The following is a 17,945-nucleotide window of genomic DNA, read 5'->3' as shown; positions in this document are numbered from 1 at the left end:
AAAATTTTAAAAATTAACCATCTAAAGGATTAATTTATTAGATATACGACAGTTAGATAAAGAATTATGAGTGTGACGTCGGGTATTGCACTTACTACGCATTTAATGCATTCAGCTAATGAAATCTAATTTATTCGCTAGTCATCTAGAGGTGAAAACAAAGGAGGTAAAAAAAGGCGTTTACTTTTCATAATTTTTAGCAATTTTTCTCTTTATATATATATATATAATCAATTTTACACAAAAATGTAAAAAGTAGCATATTATAGTAATTGCAATTATTATACAAACCAAATTACTATATTACAAATTTAATTACTGTATTAATTGCAATTAACTGTAATACACAAATCTCATAATAAACCTTTTATTTAATTCATGATCTTGAATCAGCATCTTTATAATTATAAATAAGATGAAAATAAAATGTATATACATTTAACACCATTATTTAATTCTTTGATGTAAAATAAAAAATATAAATGTTTCACATCAAAGTGAAAAGCTTCTGTAAAAATCCTCATATACATTAACTCGTAAAAGTATTTTATACAAATGACTCAAGTTAAACAAAAAAAAAAAGAAAAATGTAGTCCATCGTGCCAGTTGCGAAGTATATGATTACAAAATAACAGTAATATAAAAAAACACACACACACGCACACACACACAGTTACACAATAATTAAATGGAAGACATTCAAATTAAAGAAAAAGAACGAAAAATATAGTCCATATCGTGCCAGTTGCGAAATGTGATTATAAAATAACAATAAATATATAATATATAAAAACTGTTGCACAATCACTAGACAGAAGACATTTTCTAATAATTCTTTATACATTTATGACTTCAAAATTTTCCTTTCGTTTAAGAAACATTATTCAAAAAGAACAAAGTGTAACATACTCCGATATATATGTATAGTGATATTTCTGCATACGGAATGCGGAAGAAAAGAATATATCGATTCGAAAGCACGTCGCTCCAATTACGCGTGGAGCAGCCGGCCAATCGCGCGTCTAACTCCTAAGCCGCAATTATAGGTTTGTTCGCGTTGCTTGCAAAAATGTTTTGCACTTTAAACGAGATAAATATATACTCGAGCACTGGAGAAAGAGAAAGCGAAGATGTCGAGTGCGAAAAGTGCAAGTAACGCGAACAGGCCATATGTTCACGTTCTCGTGTTAGACGCGCGCGATTGGCCAATTCGTGGGGCACATGTGATGTGGCTAGATGTGGCTGTGGCTGTACGCGAGTGAGCCCGTCCGTCCGGTCCGTCCGCACTCGGCGATTCTGCTTATTATGTTCGCTATTTGCGCGCGAGCAACACCGCTCCAATAGAATACGCGGCTGTGCTGAGCAAACAGTGACATGCTCAATCATGCTCGATAAAAACCGCTACGATTAACCTACTGATCACTTTCTGCATGTGTCATCGACGCCTTGAGGGGCGACGATTACGAAACCGTACTCGACGACAAACAAGTAACGGAAACAACTTTTTTTTTGCGGAGCAATTCAGTTGTGTGCCTGCGACGCCAGATATATAAAATAAGTAAGTTTTTCGAAAACAGAATCGATAATCTTCCCGCACAGCGTACCCAACGAAATAGAAATTTACCGTTTCAGAGATTTATTTCTGTGAGGTTGCTCGTTCGGCCGAGACGTTGATCAACGATTTCTCTCCTTGCAGCCCTCTTGACGAAACGTACGCGAGGTTCATAGGTCCTTCTTCGCATTTTGATCGCTGACATGGATGCCAAAGAGAAAAAGATTCCGCCCGAAAGTGCAATGAACGGATACAAAAAGGAAGGTTAGTTTAAATCACCGTCGTGTCACGTATTATTCGTCTGCAACTTTTCATCCAGCTCACCTTTTTTAAAAAAATTCATTTAGACTTTCAGAAAATCTGGAAAAATTCAAGATCACTTTTTAACATCTATATTACATTATCAAATAGTTTTCGAACTCGAATGTTAATACTTTTGGATTTAATAAAAAATTAATGAAGAATGAAATTAAGAGTAAAGTTTTTTTGTATAAAAAAAAAACCTAGATTGCGGAAAGATGGTTAAGGCCCGGTTCCACAACTCACGGTTAAATTAACTGGCCGATTATTCCATTGGAAATGACCAATCGTATTTGTCGTTAAGTAAAATTAACAAATACGATTGGTCAATTCTAATGGAATAATCGGCCAGTTAATTTAACTGTGAGTTGTGGAACCGGGCTTAAGAGTTGATTGTTCCGCTTTTGGTTAAACTGTGTGATCATTTATACACAGATATATGTGTAGTGAATGTATAAACACAGATACTCCCATTTTTTAGATAAATTATCTCATAATTTATTTGAAACAGTTTTGAAAGTATTTTGCAATAGTATTTTGTAATAACTAATTGCAAAATATTTCTTTTATAGATGTTAAGGACGTACAGATACCAATGCCATGGGGCCACATTCGAGGTCAGTTACGTCTTATCTTATTTTTGTTCTCTATCGTGAATGGTTTTAAAATGGAAAAATAATTTTACTCTGTATCGTGTTTAAGGAGACTTGAAATGATTGTTTGAATGTTATCATAAGTTTGCTTCTCATAAATGTTACAAAATTAGCTTGAAAAAATACCAATATAGATTAAAGAGCAATTAAAGATCTATTGACAGATGTTACATCAAGCTCACTGTATTGATAAATTTAGGAAAATGGTGGGGATTGGCAGATGAGCAGCCTATAGTGGCGATACATGGCTGGCAGGACAATTCGGGATCTTTTGACAAGTTGGCACCGTTATTGCCAAACGTATCTATACTGAGCATAGATTTGCCGGGTCACGGCTTTTCCTCTCACCTACCAGATGGACAATTCTACTATGTATTTTGGGATGGGGTTCTCGCGCTGCGTAGAATTGTTAAATATTACAAGTGGAACAAGGTTAGCCAGTTGTTATACAAGTCAGTTGTTATACAACGATTAAAATTTTTTCTTTTTCTTCTTTCTTAAGCTACAAATACAACATGGGGTAGAGACAAAAGCATGAATTTTATATGCTTTGTTTGCAAAAGTTAGGTCTTATGGAATAACTTATGGAGTATGTTAAATTTATTTATATTATTTGTTGTTTTCCAATCACTTAACATGCATATTTTTAATTTGAAATATTTATATTTTGCAATGGTGGCAGTTTATATGTTCAACGTTGAGATATAACACATTGTAAAATTCACCATTTGATATTTACATTGCACTGCTTATATTAGATGATCAAAAAAGTTTAGTTGCTTTTTTATGGCATAAAGCAAACGTGCATAAAACAAACAATAAATGTAGAAAGAAACTAACTTATTTATCAAATTAATTTCAATTTTATTCTGAGAAACAAACTTGTAAATATTAATACGTTCTTTGTAAAAGTTATAATCTCTGTTTTCCAAGTTCATCTTTTTGACAATTTCTTTGTTTCTGAACTGTTGATTCTGCAAGCTTAGAAATTGTTAATAATTCCAAGGATAACATCATGCAAATAAGGATGCATAAGAAATTCTTATCTGAATATTATTATATATTATTCATAGATCGATCTTAAGTTCAAGATTGTCTTAAGTCTAGCCACGAGCAGAATTAAGACTTTACTTAACCAATGAAATAATGGTATTGACGTTTCAAGATCGTACTTAAAATGAATCTTGAATAAGATAAGATCTATGAATTCCGTCTTTAGATTAGTTATTTTTTACAATACTGTTTACAAAAACAGAATTAATAAGCTTGTTTTTCATTGAAACAAGTAATATATGTGAGAATAACTATTAATAAATTGATTTTTTTTTTATGTTTTTTTCTGTCATAAAAAACCAATAGAACTTTTTTGACTATCTAATACATATAATTATATCATAAATCTTAATCAAATAAATTAAAAAAAAGGCTGACTGTGAATAATATGTATGAGTAATATATATTTGATACAAATATCAAAGCTCTTGATATAAAACAGCACGGTGATTATTCAAGAGAATATTTTACATAATGTAAAGTATCGTTGTATAACTGCATATGTTGTAAAAACATACTATCATTATGTTCTCGATTGATGGATAAAAAAAAGCTTATTAACTCAGCTGTAACTTTGTTGCATTTTTGAAGAAAATATAAATTCTTCTCTTCTCATTTAATTAATTTTTCTACAAGCTAATGAAAGCAAGATCTGTGCCCTGACAAAAATATAATGAGTTAGAGAAAGTGAAATAAAAATAAATAATTGTGGGACTCTTACCTGTAGGCAAATGGTGGGGGCCTAGTGAGGTCCAACCTATACTGGCACTACATGGTCGCCAGGATAATGCAGGCAGCTTTGACACACTAATACCATTGTTGTCCAATGATGTTTCCATTCTTTGCTTGGATATGCCGGGGCACGGTTTATCTTCTCACTATCCGAAAAGTCAATTCTATTATGTCTATTGGGATGGTGTCATATTCCTTCGTAGAATTGTTAAACATTTCAAATGGAATAAGGTTAGCGGGTGGATAAATGTAACCCACTCTATTTATTATCGAAATTAATGTTTGAATCTTTTGCAATAATATGATATTTATGTGTTCTCACAGTCACACATATCTAACAGTCATCCTTATTTTGCACTTGATTTGCATTTATATTTTACTCAAGCATATTGCATGAAAATGTTGTATAAAGATTTTTTATAAAGATGGAAGTTATATTAATATGAATATTTAACATATAAGTTACATGTGTTGTGATTTAGAATTTTATGTATGTATGTAAGTTATGTATAAGAATAATTACACACAAAATCTATTGCACTATCAATATATACTTATATCCTCTATATATTTACTAAGTTAGTATAAGCTTGTTATAATTCTATTATTTAATGAAAATAGGTCAAACTTCTTGGACATTCCTTGGGTGGTGCTATATCATTTCTGTATGCAGCATCATATCCAGATGAAGTCGACGTTCTTATAAGTTTGGATATTGTTAGCCCGAGCGTGAGAGATGTCAAGAAAACAGCTGCAATTACTGGAGAGTATATCGACAAATTTTTGAAGTATGAATTGTTAACATTGGACAATATCCCATGTTATGAATACGACGAAATGCTCGAGATAGTAGAGAAAGCATACGATGGTTCTATAACAAAGGAAGGAGCAGAAATATTAATGAAACGTGGTATACAACCGGCATATGTAAAGAACAAATATTATTTTTCTCGTGATCCAAGATTAAAGGTAAAGCATTTAATCGTACAGTATATTATCTATTAAGATTGTAATCTTTATGTTTCTAAGAACAGTGTATTAATATTGTTAAAATGATTTATTTTTTGTGTAGGTTTCCCTTTTAGGCATGATATCTCTAGATATAATACTTGAATATGCATCTCAGATCAAATGCGCTTACCTCAACATTCGTGCTATTCCTGGAATGAAATTTGAACAGCCAGAAAATTATCAGAAAGTGTTAGACGTCATAAAAGTAGGAGCTAAAAAATTCGAGTATCACGAAGTGAAAGGCACACATCACGTACATTTGAATGAGCCTGAAAAAATTGCGCCTATAATCCAGAATTTCTTAGAGAATTGATAGTAATATTGTTTAGAGTTATTAATGAATGCAGTTATTTAAAATTAAGAATCCAGCTACTTAAGATTGAGTTGATTTTATGAAAAGTGGATATATGAAAATCTAACTAAAATGTACAAATTAACGGGAGATTGTATTTATATTTAACACATGTATGTTTATGCTTGAACATATGCAATTTTATTAAAATTTTGCACAAATAGCGCTTTATAATTGGAAAATAATTTTATTAAAAGTATATTACACTAAAAAGTGTCAAGTTTTAAAAAGCAAGTTTTAAAAAAATTGAATCAATAAACTTATTTTATTTGTTTATACATGAAAATAGGGTGCTGTTAGCACAATTAGTGCTGTGATAAACGAATATCAAGAAATACGTATAAATTAAAAACATAATTATTGTATATGTTATAAATTACAATTTTTGTCATTGTCTAATATTGCTTTTACATGATAGTTAATAAATTATTTAATATTAATATCTTTTTGTGTTTTTTTAAAAAGACAATAAATTTATGATATACAACAAATTAACTAATACGTTAGAATAAAATTATTTTATCCTAGTACATACGATATTAGCCTGTTATTCTTATACAAGTTCTCTCAAAATTAGAGATAAAATAAAGAAATAAAATACTATGATAAGAAAGTTCTCGAAAAACTGAGCAAAAATTATACGTTTGTCGATTTTTATTTAAAGTAATAAACTTTTGAGATACAATATATATGAAAAATTTGAAATACAAAATTTAAAGTTAATTAATCAAAGATTATGTTTGTCTGTCACTAATATTATCTCTTGTGCAACTTATCACATTTTATTAAGCGTTTTTAATTTGATTTTTCGATTTTAAACTTATCTCAAAAATTTTTTAATAATTTACAATTATCTTATACTTAATAGAAAATTTTTGTTACCGGCTCGAATAATTTTAAAAATCAGAAATATGTATATTTAATTTTTATGAGCAGACACTAGATGTTTGCGTGTATACTAATTGTAAATTTAAGTGATTAATTATACAGCCGGTAATAAAAACAATTTTCTATTTAGCATTTGAATATACTGAAAACTGAAAAGTGTGCGTTATCCCATTTGTTTAGATATATATTGGTTACTGCGAGAAGTATCACCATATGCCTCGCTGATCGAATTGGCTAGAACGCTCTCACGGAATAATGAAAGATCCAGGTTCAAACCCTGATTGAGGTTTTATTTTTCACAATAATTTCTTTACCGTTTTTTTCTAGAGTCTCTCGTGGCTAGACTTAAGACGATTCTTGAACTTAAGATCGATCTATGAATTCCATCCCAAGATTTAATTGGGTAACATTTTATAGATGCTTGTTAGTATCAAAAAGATATTAAATTGCTAATTAATTTAATTTATATATTCCGGTAAAAAAAAACTTGTAAGATGAATTTGTCGACGTATAGTATATAGTTACATAGTATGCTGATGATTATAAATTAAGTAATTAATTATATACGCGAACATCTATAGTGTTGGCTCATACAGGCGATATTAAATATACATATTTCTTATAATTTTAAAAATCATTCGAGCTGGTAATAAAAATTTTCTATTAAGTATTTGAATACACGTGCTTCAATTTAATTAATAATATATATATTCCGGTAAAAAAAACTGTTGTAAGACTGATGAATTTATCGGCGCACAGCATATACTGATGATTGTAAATTTAAGCAATTATTTTACATAATTTTATATATTTTTCAAGAATTTTATTGTTATAGTTTGATTCGCGAATTTTGAACCTTACGTTCACCTTACGTATTAATTATTCAAATAATAAATTAATATTCACAACTTTTATTATTTAAAAAGCGCAGTATAAGTATTGTAATAACTTTCGTTATTAAAAAATTTATAATGTTAAAAAAATATAGTTTTATAATATATTTACAACATTTATTGCGATATACAATTAAGTGATTATAGAACAAATAGATCAATTAAAACAGATATAATTTTTTTAGATTTTTATTTCACTTGTATAACAAAACTTACGGTTCTTTATTCTTTATTCTTCAGTCAAGTTTGCTATGAAGAGAAACATAGAATGAAAAATTTATATAAATGTCTTGATCTACATTGCATATACCAAGGACAGTAAACGTCATACGTTTATCGTCCAATAAACACTGGCGGTGACAATAATACATTAATACTCGACAGTCAGTTGACAGTCTATCTGGTCAGTTACAAAAAACTTGCATCGGTTAAGTTTAAGCTTATATGACACACAATAAACATAAGAAACCGCGATATTCTATATCAATTCCATAAAACATCTTAGTGGCTCAAAAGCGTGATCCAAAACACGTGCTCCAGATAAATAAGTTCATAAAAAAGCCATACGTTTTTATAGCGTTGCGCAAAGTCGTAGTAATAATGTAAAAATTATATTATTGCGTTATTGTAATAACGCAATAATATAAAATTATTTTAAAACTCAAATAACGATGTACAACATGCAGATTATAACGTATCGACAAGTGTAGATACTTGTGATATAAATTTTAAATGATACAGGTGCACTCACTAATCACAATAAAAAAGCGGGCGGTATTAATTTCAACCTGTATTCAAGTCCTCTCTTGTCAAATATTGTAATACATATTTAGGTTCAGATTTTTCGATTTATTTAGATTAAAAAGAAAATTTTATTTAGATTTTTTTAGGAACAAACCAATCTTTATTTGGTCTCAATTTCGAGAAAAAGAAATTTATGGATTCGTGGGGAGTCGCGGGATCTCTGACCAAACCGTGAAAGAAATGGTATCTTCGAGATAATGAGGCTGTTGATACAGATGTTTGCGGGCGTCACAATGGTCAAAGTAAGAAGCCACAGAGCGTTATTTCGTTTACTCAGCTGTTATAGCTGTACATGCCACGTAGAAATACGAAATTATACCTCGAAAACTTCGAATTCACGTTACATTTCGTATGTAGTCCAGTCCATCCAAATTTTCTGCAACGTACGGAACATTTATTTGTACGTTGCTCGCAATCAACGTGTATCTTTCCAATATTTTCCGAAGGCGCGAAACAGGTAAGTGAGACTACAGGCAAGGCCGCGCGCGACTTCTACGATAATTTGCATAAATTGCGCATTTTCAAAGTTCGAAAAGCCATTTTCGCGTTACGAGGCCGACGATAAAACTGTAAATCTAATCTACCAAGGAATTTGACGTCGGAAAGTCACGTCTAAGAGACAAATAGTCCACGAAACGTCGGGATTCGCGTTTGCGAGTCGTGTAATGTGTAAAAACGCAGGCGGCTTAAAATAAACGCAAGTTTTCCCCGTGCAAATTATTGGCCCCGGAGCTTCTTATCGGGCAATTTCTGAATGCGTGGCCGTGCTATCGTGTATGCACGTTGTGCACGTCAGTATAATTATCGGCGACGATAATGCCCCGTCATACATAGAAAATAAATATGAATATGGCACGAGTGAGTCGCGCAGGTGGACACCGTTCGCCACTTGTCCACGCACCCTCTTTACGCGTCCTCTTCTGCGTGTAATTCCTCGAGAAGCTCCTGGAGACGGTGCCAACAGGGTTTGATAAAGAAAAAAAAAAAAAATTCCGTCAATCCCATCGGCCTATCGCACGGTAAGCTCCAACAATTGTCGCGCGATTGTCCTCAAAAATAACACGCTTTTGCCTTTATAATTAGAAGCTTCTCGAAACCTTTGAACGGATAGATTAAAATGCAAATTAGTTTCGTTAGCTTTCAGTCCGCGGCTCATACTTCGTTAGAAAAAGTCTACCGCGCGCAAACGTATATTCCTTTGCAATATATTGTTTTACACGTTCACGCTGTTCGAGTTACAATGTAGCATGTATGATGTTATCGTATGTGGTGATAATTGTTTTATAAGCGATAATAGAATATGGATTCACGTAAAATACATAAAATACGAGAGTATATGTTCGACAATTTGCTTTACTTTACTTTAAAAAAATATAGTAGCCGTTATTCGCATTAATTAACGCTCGAATTAACATTGTTGTAACGCCCGAATATGCATTGTGCTCACGTTTTGCATATTTTATGGATCAGTTCTCTCGCCATACGAAGAATCGGCCACGTCATGAAATAGTTCACACAGTAATCAACCCGATCCATCGATCCCAACGATCAACAAACTTTTCATTTAAAAGTTTGTTCGTTCGGCTCGAGTTATCAGGTTGAAAAGATGAATCAACGAGTAATCGATCGCATGGAAATCGCATGAGTTTATCATGATTCCGTGTCTTGGACAGTTCTGCGAAGATGAGTCCGATAGGCCGACGAAATCTGCTGTAATTCTGCATCGGTAGGCGTATAAGAAGCGTAAGTTCTCAGACGTGCTCTAGACATCTCTAAATCCTCGTATAAAAATAATATATAAGCTTTAATATTATTCAAGTTTTATTACTTATTATATAATATAACTTTTTAACACACACACACATACACACACGCGCACACAAATTACTATACAGTAAACTATTTAAAGTTTTCTGTTTTCTGAAAATTAAATTTTTTTATTTTATTTTTTAAAAAACTTTATATTCTACAAAAATCATAAAGTTTAATTTTCAAAAAACAAAACCTTGTTATCTTTAAATTACTCTAAATATGATAATTTTTATATACATGTGTGTGGAGGGGGGGGGGGGAAGTTGCGCAAAACATGTACACTTTTATATAAACATCTTGTTTTATTATCTCACAATATCGATCTTTTGAATTCAAAAATTATTTCAATATTAGCTTGTAATAAAGAAAAATAATAAATCAAGCTTATTTTAGACACAATCTGTAATTAAATTTTTTAATAAATTCTATTTATATAATTTTTTATATGTATTTCATTTCACTATGTATTTTAATATTGTATGTATGTGTGCATGTGTTTTCTTTGATATCTCTCTAGCTTTTTTATGTTATGGAATAAAGTTGTAACTTAAGACTTCTATTCTGAAAAGAGTTCATTCAAATTGACTTTATAATAAACTTCCAATGGCAAAAAATGACAAAACAATAGATAACATTAACAATATTACAAACTTATCAGTAAAAAAATACTAAAAAATTACTAAAGTAGCAACATGTTTAACATATCGCACGTGCTTCTATATTCTATATACATTTTATATTACATTTAAATTTGGCTTTCAATGATTTTCTTATACATTTTTCATATCTTTTTATATTAAAAAAAATACTATAACAAACCTTTAAAAGAGCTTGGTTACGAATGCGTGATTTTTCCAAGTTTAAAGAAAAGTTTGTTGAAGATGAGTAGGAAATGTTGAGAATATTCCTATTGCGAATATCACAACGTAATTTATTACTGCAAAATAAAATGAAAAATGACGCGTTTTTTGTTAATCATAAAAAGGTATGAAAGATACGCATGTATATAATATTAGCCACAATAATATTGATAGATATTTCAGAATACCGTTCTTCTATTTCCTGTTCGAATTGCTGTTCTTTTTGCAGGTATTCCTCAAAAATACTTTCAATATTAATATTGCTGCTCTTCGCCATCACGGAACTGTTGCGGTCCACTATATGCGAGTATAATTATTAATATACACTAACGATGTTTTTAGTATTTAACAAATGTAGTCTAAAATTATTTTATAATAAAGAAACAGAAATGAGAAAGAAAACCATTGATTATGTTTACTAGTACTATAGAGTGTAGACAGCATAGTTTCCACGGTAACGCGTAACAATGCTTAAGTGCTTTTTGAAGAAATGATCGATTTCTACATATGAATTGTGGCGCGTGATAGCAATACGACTACTACTAGTGTTTGTTAAAAATGTACAATATTGTAATCATAGAATATTTAATTAAATACAATAATAAAATACTTTAAATAAATTTTGTTACAGAAAAATATATACTCATAATTCTAAATATAAATATGATACATATATTAGCTTATTTGTCTGTGCAAAAAATTACAGTTTGATTGAAAAAGGTATATTTTTCTTTAAAAAGATTCCAATGTCGAATTTATTTCTTCTTCTAAAGACTGTGATTTCGGCTGTAAAAATATAACAATATAGCATTATTAAAACATTTTTACCGATATTTTTTTTATTCTTACCAGTATATATATATGACTCGGCAATGAACGTTCAATCATCTCTGATAGTCGTACTTTACTCAACTTGTGTTCCTCATCTGTACAGTTTGGTGTTAAAAAAAAAATATATATATATATATATATAATTTTTTAATTATTCTATGTAGCAGATATTACCTGCAGGTACAGTCAACGATAATGTTGGAAGAGCGACAAAGCCGGCGACCAGTGGTCGTAAGACCCAATCAACCTTTCGAACATTTTTAGGCAATATGTAAATATCGACCTGAAAAATTATTTAATAAATTTTATATATATCGTATAGGGGAAATGTAAGCAAAAACGTACTTGTTTTTGTCCAGCAAACATAAAAGCATCACTGCCTTCCATAGCTAAACGTAAAGTGACAAGATAATCAGAATGGTTTTTTATGAAATATGATATACAGAATGGCGTTCGAACCCATCCATGGGCTGGCATTTTGGCTTCCAATCCAATCACCGCATTTTCGACCCATAAAGGAGCTAAAGTTGCGCTACTGCTAGTCTCCAATGCAGTTTCATCATTTGCTCTGTAAAAATAACGAGGATTACAGACTATACTATGCCACAAAGTTTTATCTGGGTTGGTTGCTTTTACCTTTTCCACTTGATAGTATACATTCCAATGCTAATTGGTTGCTCACCACCTATCTTTGGAATCAAACAATAAGCATCAGTTCCTGTCTCACCATTACAGAGTTCAATACCCGCTAAAATAGACTCCCGGTTGTCAAGATTGTTCTCTCTTTGAATCTGTTCTTCCTTAGGATCTGCCTAATTTTAAGTTTGAGTTCACCATAATATTCTAATGTCTTAATAATAAACTTATATCTCTATAAGTTTATATTAAGACATTAGAATATTATAAGAATATTAGAGATAATTAAATTAGATATGTAAGTGTATTTTATGGAAGCTCACCAATTCTATAGATGCACTTAGAATTTTTATAGGCCATGGGGAAACGCATGTAATATGAGGCATAATGATAAAGGGTTCGTTAACAAAACCCTTTGTTAGTGGTTCAAAGAGTGTAGTGTAAAATTGTGTTGCCACTTCGAATGGTTTCTTAACCGCTAAAGAATATGTTAATTCTTTGCTTCCTCTAATTTGTTCAGGTCTAGTATAATCTGCCTGTTAATCATGATCAAAATGATAATATTATATTACATTATAAAATCGGTATATTAATGTATAAAAATAATTGTTTAGTACCTTTATTATGATATTTCTATCGCCTACTTTATGTGCTCTAATATACACAATATGTTTGGTCGAAGCGCCTCTTACCATATCACCAACAAGAACAGATAATTTTGACTCTTTAGTAAGCATATTAATACTTAATTCAGCTGAAATATACATAGAATAGTTGATAGAAAAAGAATGGAAAAAGAATATTACAAGCTAGATATAAAATAATCTACAAAGAAATATAATACGATGAAAACGTGAAAACATACTTGATTGCTCGTTACCACCATCTGACACAAGTATTATATACAAACAGACTGCATTAATACTCTCATTAGATGATAGGGATATCGTGATTGGTAACCATTCGCCTGTAAGCGCAGGATTATTGGATTCTACATCTAGACTTAAACTCGATTCTTCCTGTTTAATCTCTGCATGAATTAACGGTCTTATTGCTTCAAACTCGCCTCCACTAATACAAATAAACATGTTAGTTTTTTTCAAATAACTAATAATAAATATTACAAAGAATAGACATACCGAAGTTGTTGTATTTCAGGATATAAACGATCCAACAAATTTGTTTCTCTACCCATAGCTGAAAATCTTAATATAATACAGCAATGCGCCTTATCACCCATTTGTAAGGAAACTGTACTAATACGAATCTCTACGCCATCATTTTGATGAGGCGCTTTAAAATTAAAGTAAAACTTTTTTGTTTCTTTTGCTTGAAAAACGAGATTTGATTGTTGAGCCTCGTCGATAGGAATTTCAACATTGTAACCAGGTCCACTTACTGTTATCGCTGCATTAGAAAATGCAATCATACCACAGTAAGAATTCCTACAGCAAAAGAGATACAATTACTTTCAACAATTTTTAAAGTTATATTTCTAAGTGTTAAATCTAAGACAGAGTTAAATACCTTATAATAACTTCCACTGTTATCATTGTGTTCACTGCATATGTTTGTTGCAAAAACCTTGCTTTAAGGTCAACAAATGATGTCATATTATTGTCATCAATTGTAAAAATATTTGGCTCTGAACGATTTAATTCCAACATCCATTTCTCCATGGCATGATGTTTATCATCTGGTAAATCTGGCTCTGGATTTGGTGGTTTTTTCTGTTAATAAATAAAAAAAGGCTTTATGTCTGTTATTGCATTTTTGTTTAGTTTTCATATTAAATAAAATTTTTATTTACTTATGCAAAAATCATTATATAAGTAAATAGTATATAACTATATAAGTAAAACATATAAGTAAAAGTATATAAATAAAACATAAATGTCTCATCAAACTAACCTGTAGTATATTCATAATATTATTATGAATAACAGTTTGTCGTTCCTTTGAAAATGTAGTTGAAGGTCCTAAAGCTTCAAGGGCTAAAGTAAGATAATCTTGAATACTAGTCGACAGATACGCGGCTCGTAGTGCATTCTTTAAAATATCTGTGAGTAAGACTGGCCATCGTTCTCCATGATATTCCCATAACATGTGCATCAATAACCTGATCAATAAAGTTTTACCTGATCAATAAATTTTTATATTAACGTGTAAAAAAAGTCTAAAGAAAATAATGAAAGATTCGATGACTTTGCCGTTCAATGACAAAGTTTTATTTGCTGCTTTCATTACAAACAAAGAAAAAAAAAGATGAATTAACTTACGTAAGAACTTTGCCGTAATCTCGAGCATTAAAGTACTCTTCTGCCATTTGCACAACTGTAAGAAAAATAAAAGTTTATTTTATAATATAAATTTATTACGAGTAGATCTTGTATGTAAATTTTCAAAAGTAAATTGTACCTAGTAATCGCCGCATTCTTGGACAACGGTACACCTTGAATTGCGATATCGCATTTCCTAGTAAACCAATAATTATCATCTGAAAAAGAATGTAAATGTTTCATAGCAATTTAATTATCGCATTTTTATCTAAAATTAATATATAATTATCTTACAGAATGATTAACTGTAGTCTTCTCTCTATATTGTAAAGCTTGTATGCCAATAGCTTCTCTAGCTGTATCTGCAGGTTCTGCACTTAACTTTCCAGGTCGCCAAGGTCGTTGTCCATAAAATTCGAGTTTTTCTTCACCCAATAATGGATCTGGATCTGAATAGTTGTTTATATGCTGAAACAATATTGAAACTCAAGTAATAAAATATAAAACAGAAAACATAATGTATTTCAAGGAAACGCAACCAGATTTTTTTAAGGATCAAATTTGAAAATTAAATTATATTGCAGAGCGCAGTAACTAAATATAGAATTATTTTTTATATATTATATATAAAATTTTATATACATTAAAACATAATATTTTATATATTGCTCTACATTAATAAATAATAATAAAATAATTCAATAGCATATACTAATAATTCATTTTTTTTTTTTTTTTAATAATTTAAGTCAAATTTGAATGTTGCTGAACTGAAAAGCTTTGCGGATCCAAATCCGGATTACGAGTCGCAAATTGCGTATCCCTGATATACTTATTTGTTAAAAAACTGAACTATTTGTACCTGGCAAAGTTCTTTACACGCAGACTGTCGTAAACTTGCGTGATTAGCAGCTAATTGGAAATAATACCCTGGATGTTGAGTTTGAACAGCAGGCAAACCTTGACGAATGGCTTCATCGAATAATTCTGCAAACGTAGAGAACTGGCTGCTCATCCAAGCATGGTGTTCAAACATAAGCTCCTTTGGCCCAGTTTTTAGTTTAAATCTAATAATAAATATTATTAGATTAATCATTACTCTTAAAGTTTAAAATTTTGGTAAATTATTACAGCAAATGTTTACCTTTCTGTATGAAGTCTAAATTGAGAAATGGCATCTTTTGGAAGATTCAAACTAAACATTATTCTGCACAGTTTATAGTTTATAAAACCAGCAATAGTTTTTATCTCTACTGCGTTTGCATCTGTCATTCTCGTTTCCAGAAGATTATGGTAGGCTTGCATATAATGCCTGCAAAACAATCATATATATATGCTTATAAATAAATATATCTATTGCAATAGACAACTGTTCATGTGTTTTTAATCTTACTTTTGGGCAAGATGCAGTTCCTGCTTGAGTTCGTTTAAAAATGCCATTTTAAATTGATGACGGACAAATAAATATTGATGAACATTCTTAGTGAGCTGATCACGATGACTTTTAACATTCCGATATTCATGATGATAAAAGTTTTGTGCCAAATCATAGAATGCAGTCTCTAACCTATGTAAACAAAATATATTATTTCCTTTCAAAAATGGAAAAAATATGGAAAACTATAAAAATAAAAACCTAGATATATAACCCAACAAGTGATCAGCATGTGGCAGAATATATAGAAGTTTCGCAGTTAAATCACAAGCTCCACACAGTGCTGTTGCACGCTCAGTTGCAACTACATCCTCGGCACCAGGAAGCGGTTGAATAGCATGTTGTATCAATACTACAGCTATTTTTGTACTTCTTCCATCAAGGGCAGCTCTAAAAGAAATATCATATCGCACAGTTTAATGCATCCACAATATAATATCATTAAATTATAAACGTTATTATAAAAGTTACCTTAAAGATTGCACTCTAGAAGCACATTCCATCTTTTTCTCATTCCACAGAGGGTCATTCCAATCTAAATCATAGAATACAACAACTACAGAAGGAATGTCATTTAGGTACTTGTTCATCCAATTCCGTTTTAAAATTCCTTTAGGTATGTACCATTCGTATGAGCTACGCTAAAGCACATAAAGATAATACATAGCAATATCAGATAAATAATGTCAAATAGAAACACAACTAATTAAAGACAAGACTATATCTTTTCAAGTTAATGTAAAATCATATTAAAAAATATCAGCAGCAGAAAATTCAGCTATGATTGAATAAAGCTCGTCTTTAGTTGTGTTTTCACATGTCAGTTTTATATTCTCTTCTTATTATTTAATGTTACTTGAATATTTCCTTCACAAGTGTATCACATTATTAAACGTTATACCTTTGGCTTGACTGTAGGAAATTCGTGCGTCAAACTAAGGAGCTTGAATTGAACGGCTGCGCAATCTGGTCTACGATTATTGCTGAATGCATCCCAGATAGAACGATGGACTGGATTTGCAATGTCTAATCCAGTCAAACCTATCAAAGCTAAAGGCTTAGCTACCAATTCTGCCGGCAACTCGAACATCGTGAAACTTTGCTGAAAGAATTAGTGACAATCGGTAATTAATCAACAACTCTTGCAAATTTCAGACGTATGTGTTGAGAATTTCTTTTCTCAACTCCTCAATATTAGTCTTAATATCATTTCTCAATAATACCTAAATCTGTTTACGAACGAGTTACATCGAATAACACTAAGATGCGAATTGCTTTATCACCAAATATCGTGATTAACATGTCATTTTGCACTTTGACAGTTCAGATCTAGGTTATAAATCATCATCGGTCAAGAGTTACATGTTAGGTTAGAATTCCCTCGTGGAGAAACACGTAATCGCAATGAAGCTTGCTTTTTATAACTACGTATATAATATATGTATGTATGTACATAATTTCTGTCTCTTAAGATAAATCTGATGTATGATAAAACAATAATTAAACTAAAAAAAAGGAATAAGTAAAAAGCAAAAGAGTCAAAAAGGAAAATTATGAAACGAGAGTATCGATCGTAGCTATCGCAGGTCGATGAACGAGATACGAAAGAAAAGAATCGATATCGATTTTTAAATTTAAAGTTGATCTAGGATATTCCAATTACTGCCAGTGTCCCAATTACTATTATTAGAATAAAAGATATGAGAGCGTTGCATATTAAAAATGTTTCAATATTAAAAATTAAACCTCTTATATAGATAAACATATATAAGTAAATGCGTGGCATTAATTAAATAAAGAAGCAATTAATGTTATTAGATACGTGTAGCAGTGCAATTGGGAGAGACTGACTTT

The 17,945-nt window shown here is 30.8% G+C and overlaps 3 protein-coding genes and 1 long non-coding RNA gene across 10 annotated transcripts; 1 reads left to right on the top strand and 3 right to left on the bottom strand.

Annotated features, from left to right (window-relative positions):
- Nucleotides 1-988: 988 nt before the first annotated feature.
- Nucleotides 989-6,093, top strand: LOC105835027 (probable serine hydrolase). 4 transcript variants are annotated; one of them, XM_012677958.3, is made up of 6 exons: nt 989-1,558; nt 1,633-1,816; nt 2,425-2,469; nt 4,286-4,521; nt 4,912-5,259; nt 5,363-6,093. In XM_012677958.3, the coding sequence occupies exons 2-6, from the start codon at nt 1,756-1,758 to the stop codon at nt 5,612-5,614; spliced, it is 942 nt and encodes a 313-aa protein (XP_012533412.1). In that variant the 5' UTR covers nt 989-1,558; nt 1,633-1,755; the 3' UTR covers nt 5,615-6,093. The 4 variants fall into 4 exon arrangements, with proteins under 4 accessions (XP_012533412.1, XP_028049946.1, XP_012533411.1 ...); XM_028194145.2 differs by having other exon boundaries at nt 1,617-1,816; XM_012677957.3 differs by having other exon boundaries at nt 994-1,558; nt 1,697-1,816.
- Nucleotides 3,353-4,366, bottom strand: LOC118644613. Its single transcript, XR_004962391.1, has 2 exons — nt 4,280-4,366; nt 3,353-4,217 (listed from the first exon to the last, which is right to left on the bottom strand). It is a non-coding gene; the product is annotated as an uncharacterized LOC118644613 (long non-coding RNA).
- Nucleotides 5,914-11,214, bottom strand: LOC105835022. Of its 2 annotated transcripts, XR_004962390.1 has the most exons (4): nt 11,099-11,214; nt 10,870-10,987; nt 9,686-10,017; nt 5,914-8,614 (listed from the first exon to the last, which is right to left on the bottom strand). XR_004962390.1 is itself a non-coding variant. In XM_012677950.2 (3 exons), exons 1-3 carry the CDS (start codon nt 11,185-11,187, stop codon nt 9,889-9,891), a joined length of 336 nt encoding a protein of 111 aa, XP_012533404.1. In that variant the 5' UTR covers nt 11,188-11,214; the 3' UTR covers nt 9,507-9,888. The 2 variants fall into 2 exon arrangements, 1 of the variants encoding a protein (XP_012533404.1); XM_012677950.2 differs by lacking the exon at nt 5,914-8,614 and having other exon boundaries at nt 9,507-10,017.
- On the bottom strand, nt 10,333-17,783 carry LOC105835020 (trafficking protein particle complex subunit 11). Of its 3 annotated transcripts, XM_012677946.3 has the most exons (21): nt 17,315-17,783; nt 16,993-17,193; nt 16,563-16,732; nt 16,293-16,481; nt 16,050-16,223; nt 15,801-15,968; nt 15,519-15,723; nt 14,951-15,124; nt 14,796-14,874; nt 14,657-14,711; nt 14,289-14,496; nt 13,905-14,107; nt 13,517-13,822; nt 13,243-13,448; nt 12,995-13,131; nt 12,701-12,913; nt 12,378-12,553; nt 12,087-12,309; nt 11,916-12,024; nt 11,760-11,836; nt 10,333-11,696 (listed from the first exon to the last, which is right to left on the bottom strand). In XM_012677946.3, exons 2-21 carry the CDS (start codon nt 17,179-17,181, stop codon nt 11,643-11,645), a joined length of 3,315 nt encoding a protein of 1,104 aa, XP_012533400.1. In that variant the 5' UTR covers nt 17,182-17,193; nt 17,315-17,783; the 3' UTR covers nt 10,333-11,642. The 3 variants fall into 3 exon arrangements, 1 of the variants encoding a protein (XP_012533400.1); XR_004962389.1 differs by lacking the exons at nt 10,333-11,696; nt 11,760-11,836; nt 11,916-12,024; nt 17,315-17,783 and having other exon boundaries at nt 12,168-12,309; nt 12,378-12,612; nt 16,993-17,181; XR_003626718.2 differs by lacking the exons at nt 10,333-11,696; nt 11,760-11,836; nt 11,916-12,024; nt 17,315-17,783 and having other exon boundaries at nt 12,168-12,309; nt 12,378-12,549; nt 16,993-17,181.
- Nucleotides 17,784-17,945: the final 162 nt, after the last annotated feature.

Source organism: Monomorium pharaonis, chromosome 2 (assembly GCF_013373865.1).
Source record: "Monomorium pharaonis isolate MP-MQ-018 chromosome 2, ASM1337386v2, whole genome shotgun sequence".
NCBI classification, from domain to species: domain Eukaryota; kingdom Metazoa; phylum Arthropoda; class Insecta; order Hymenoptera; family Formicidae; genus Monomorium; species Monomorium pharaonis.
Note: the sequence above shows the minus strand (reverse complement) of the source record. Positions and strands in the feature narration are given on the sequence as shown.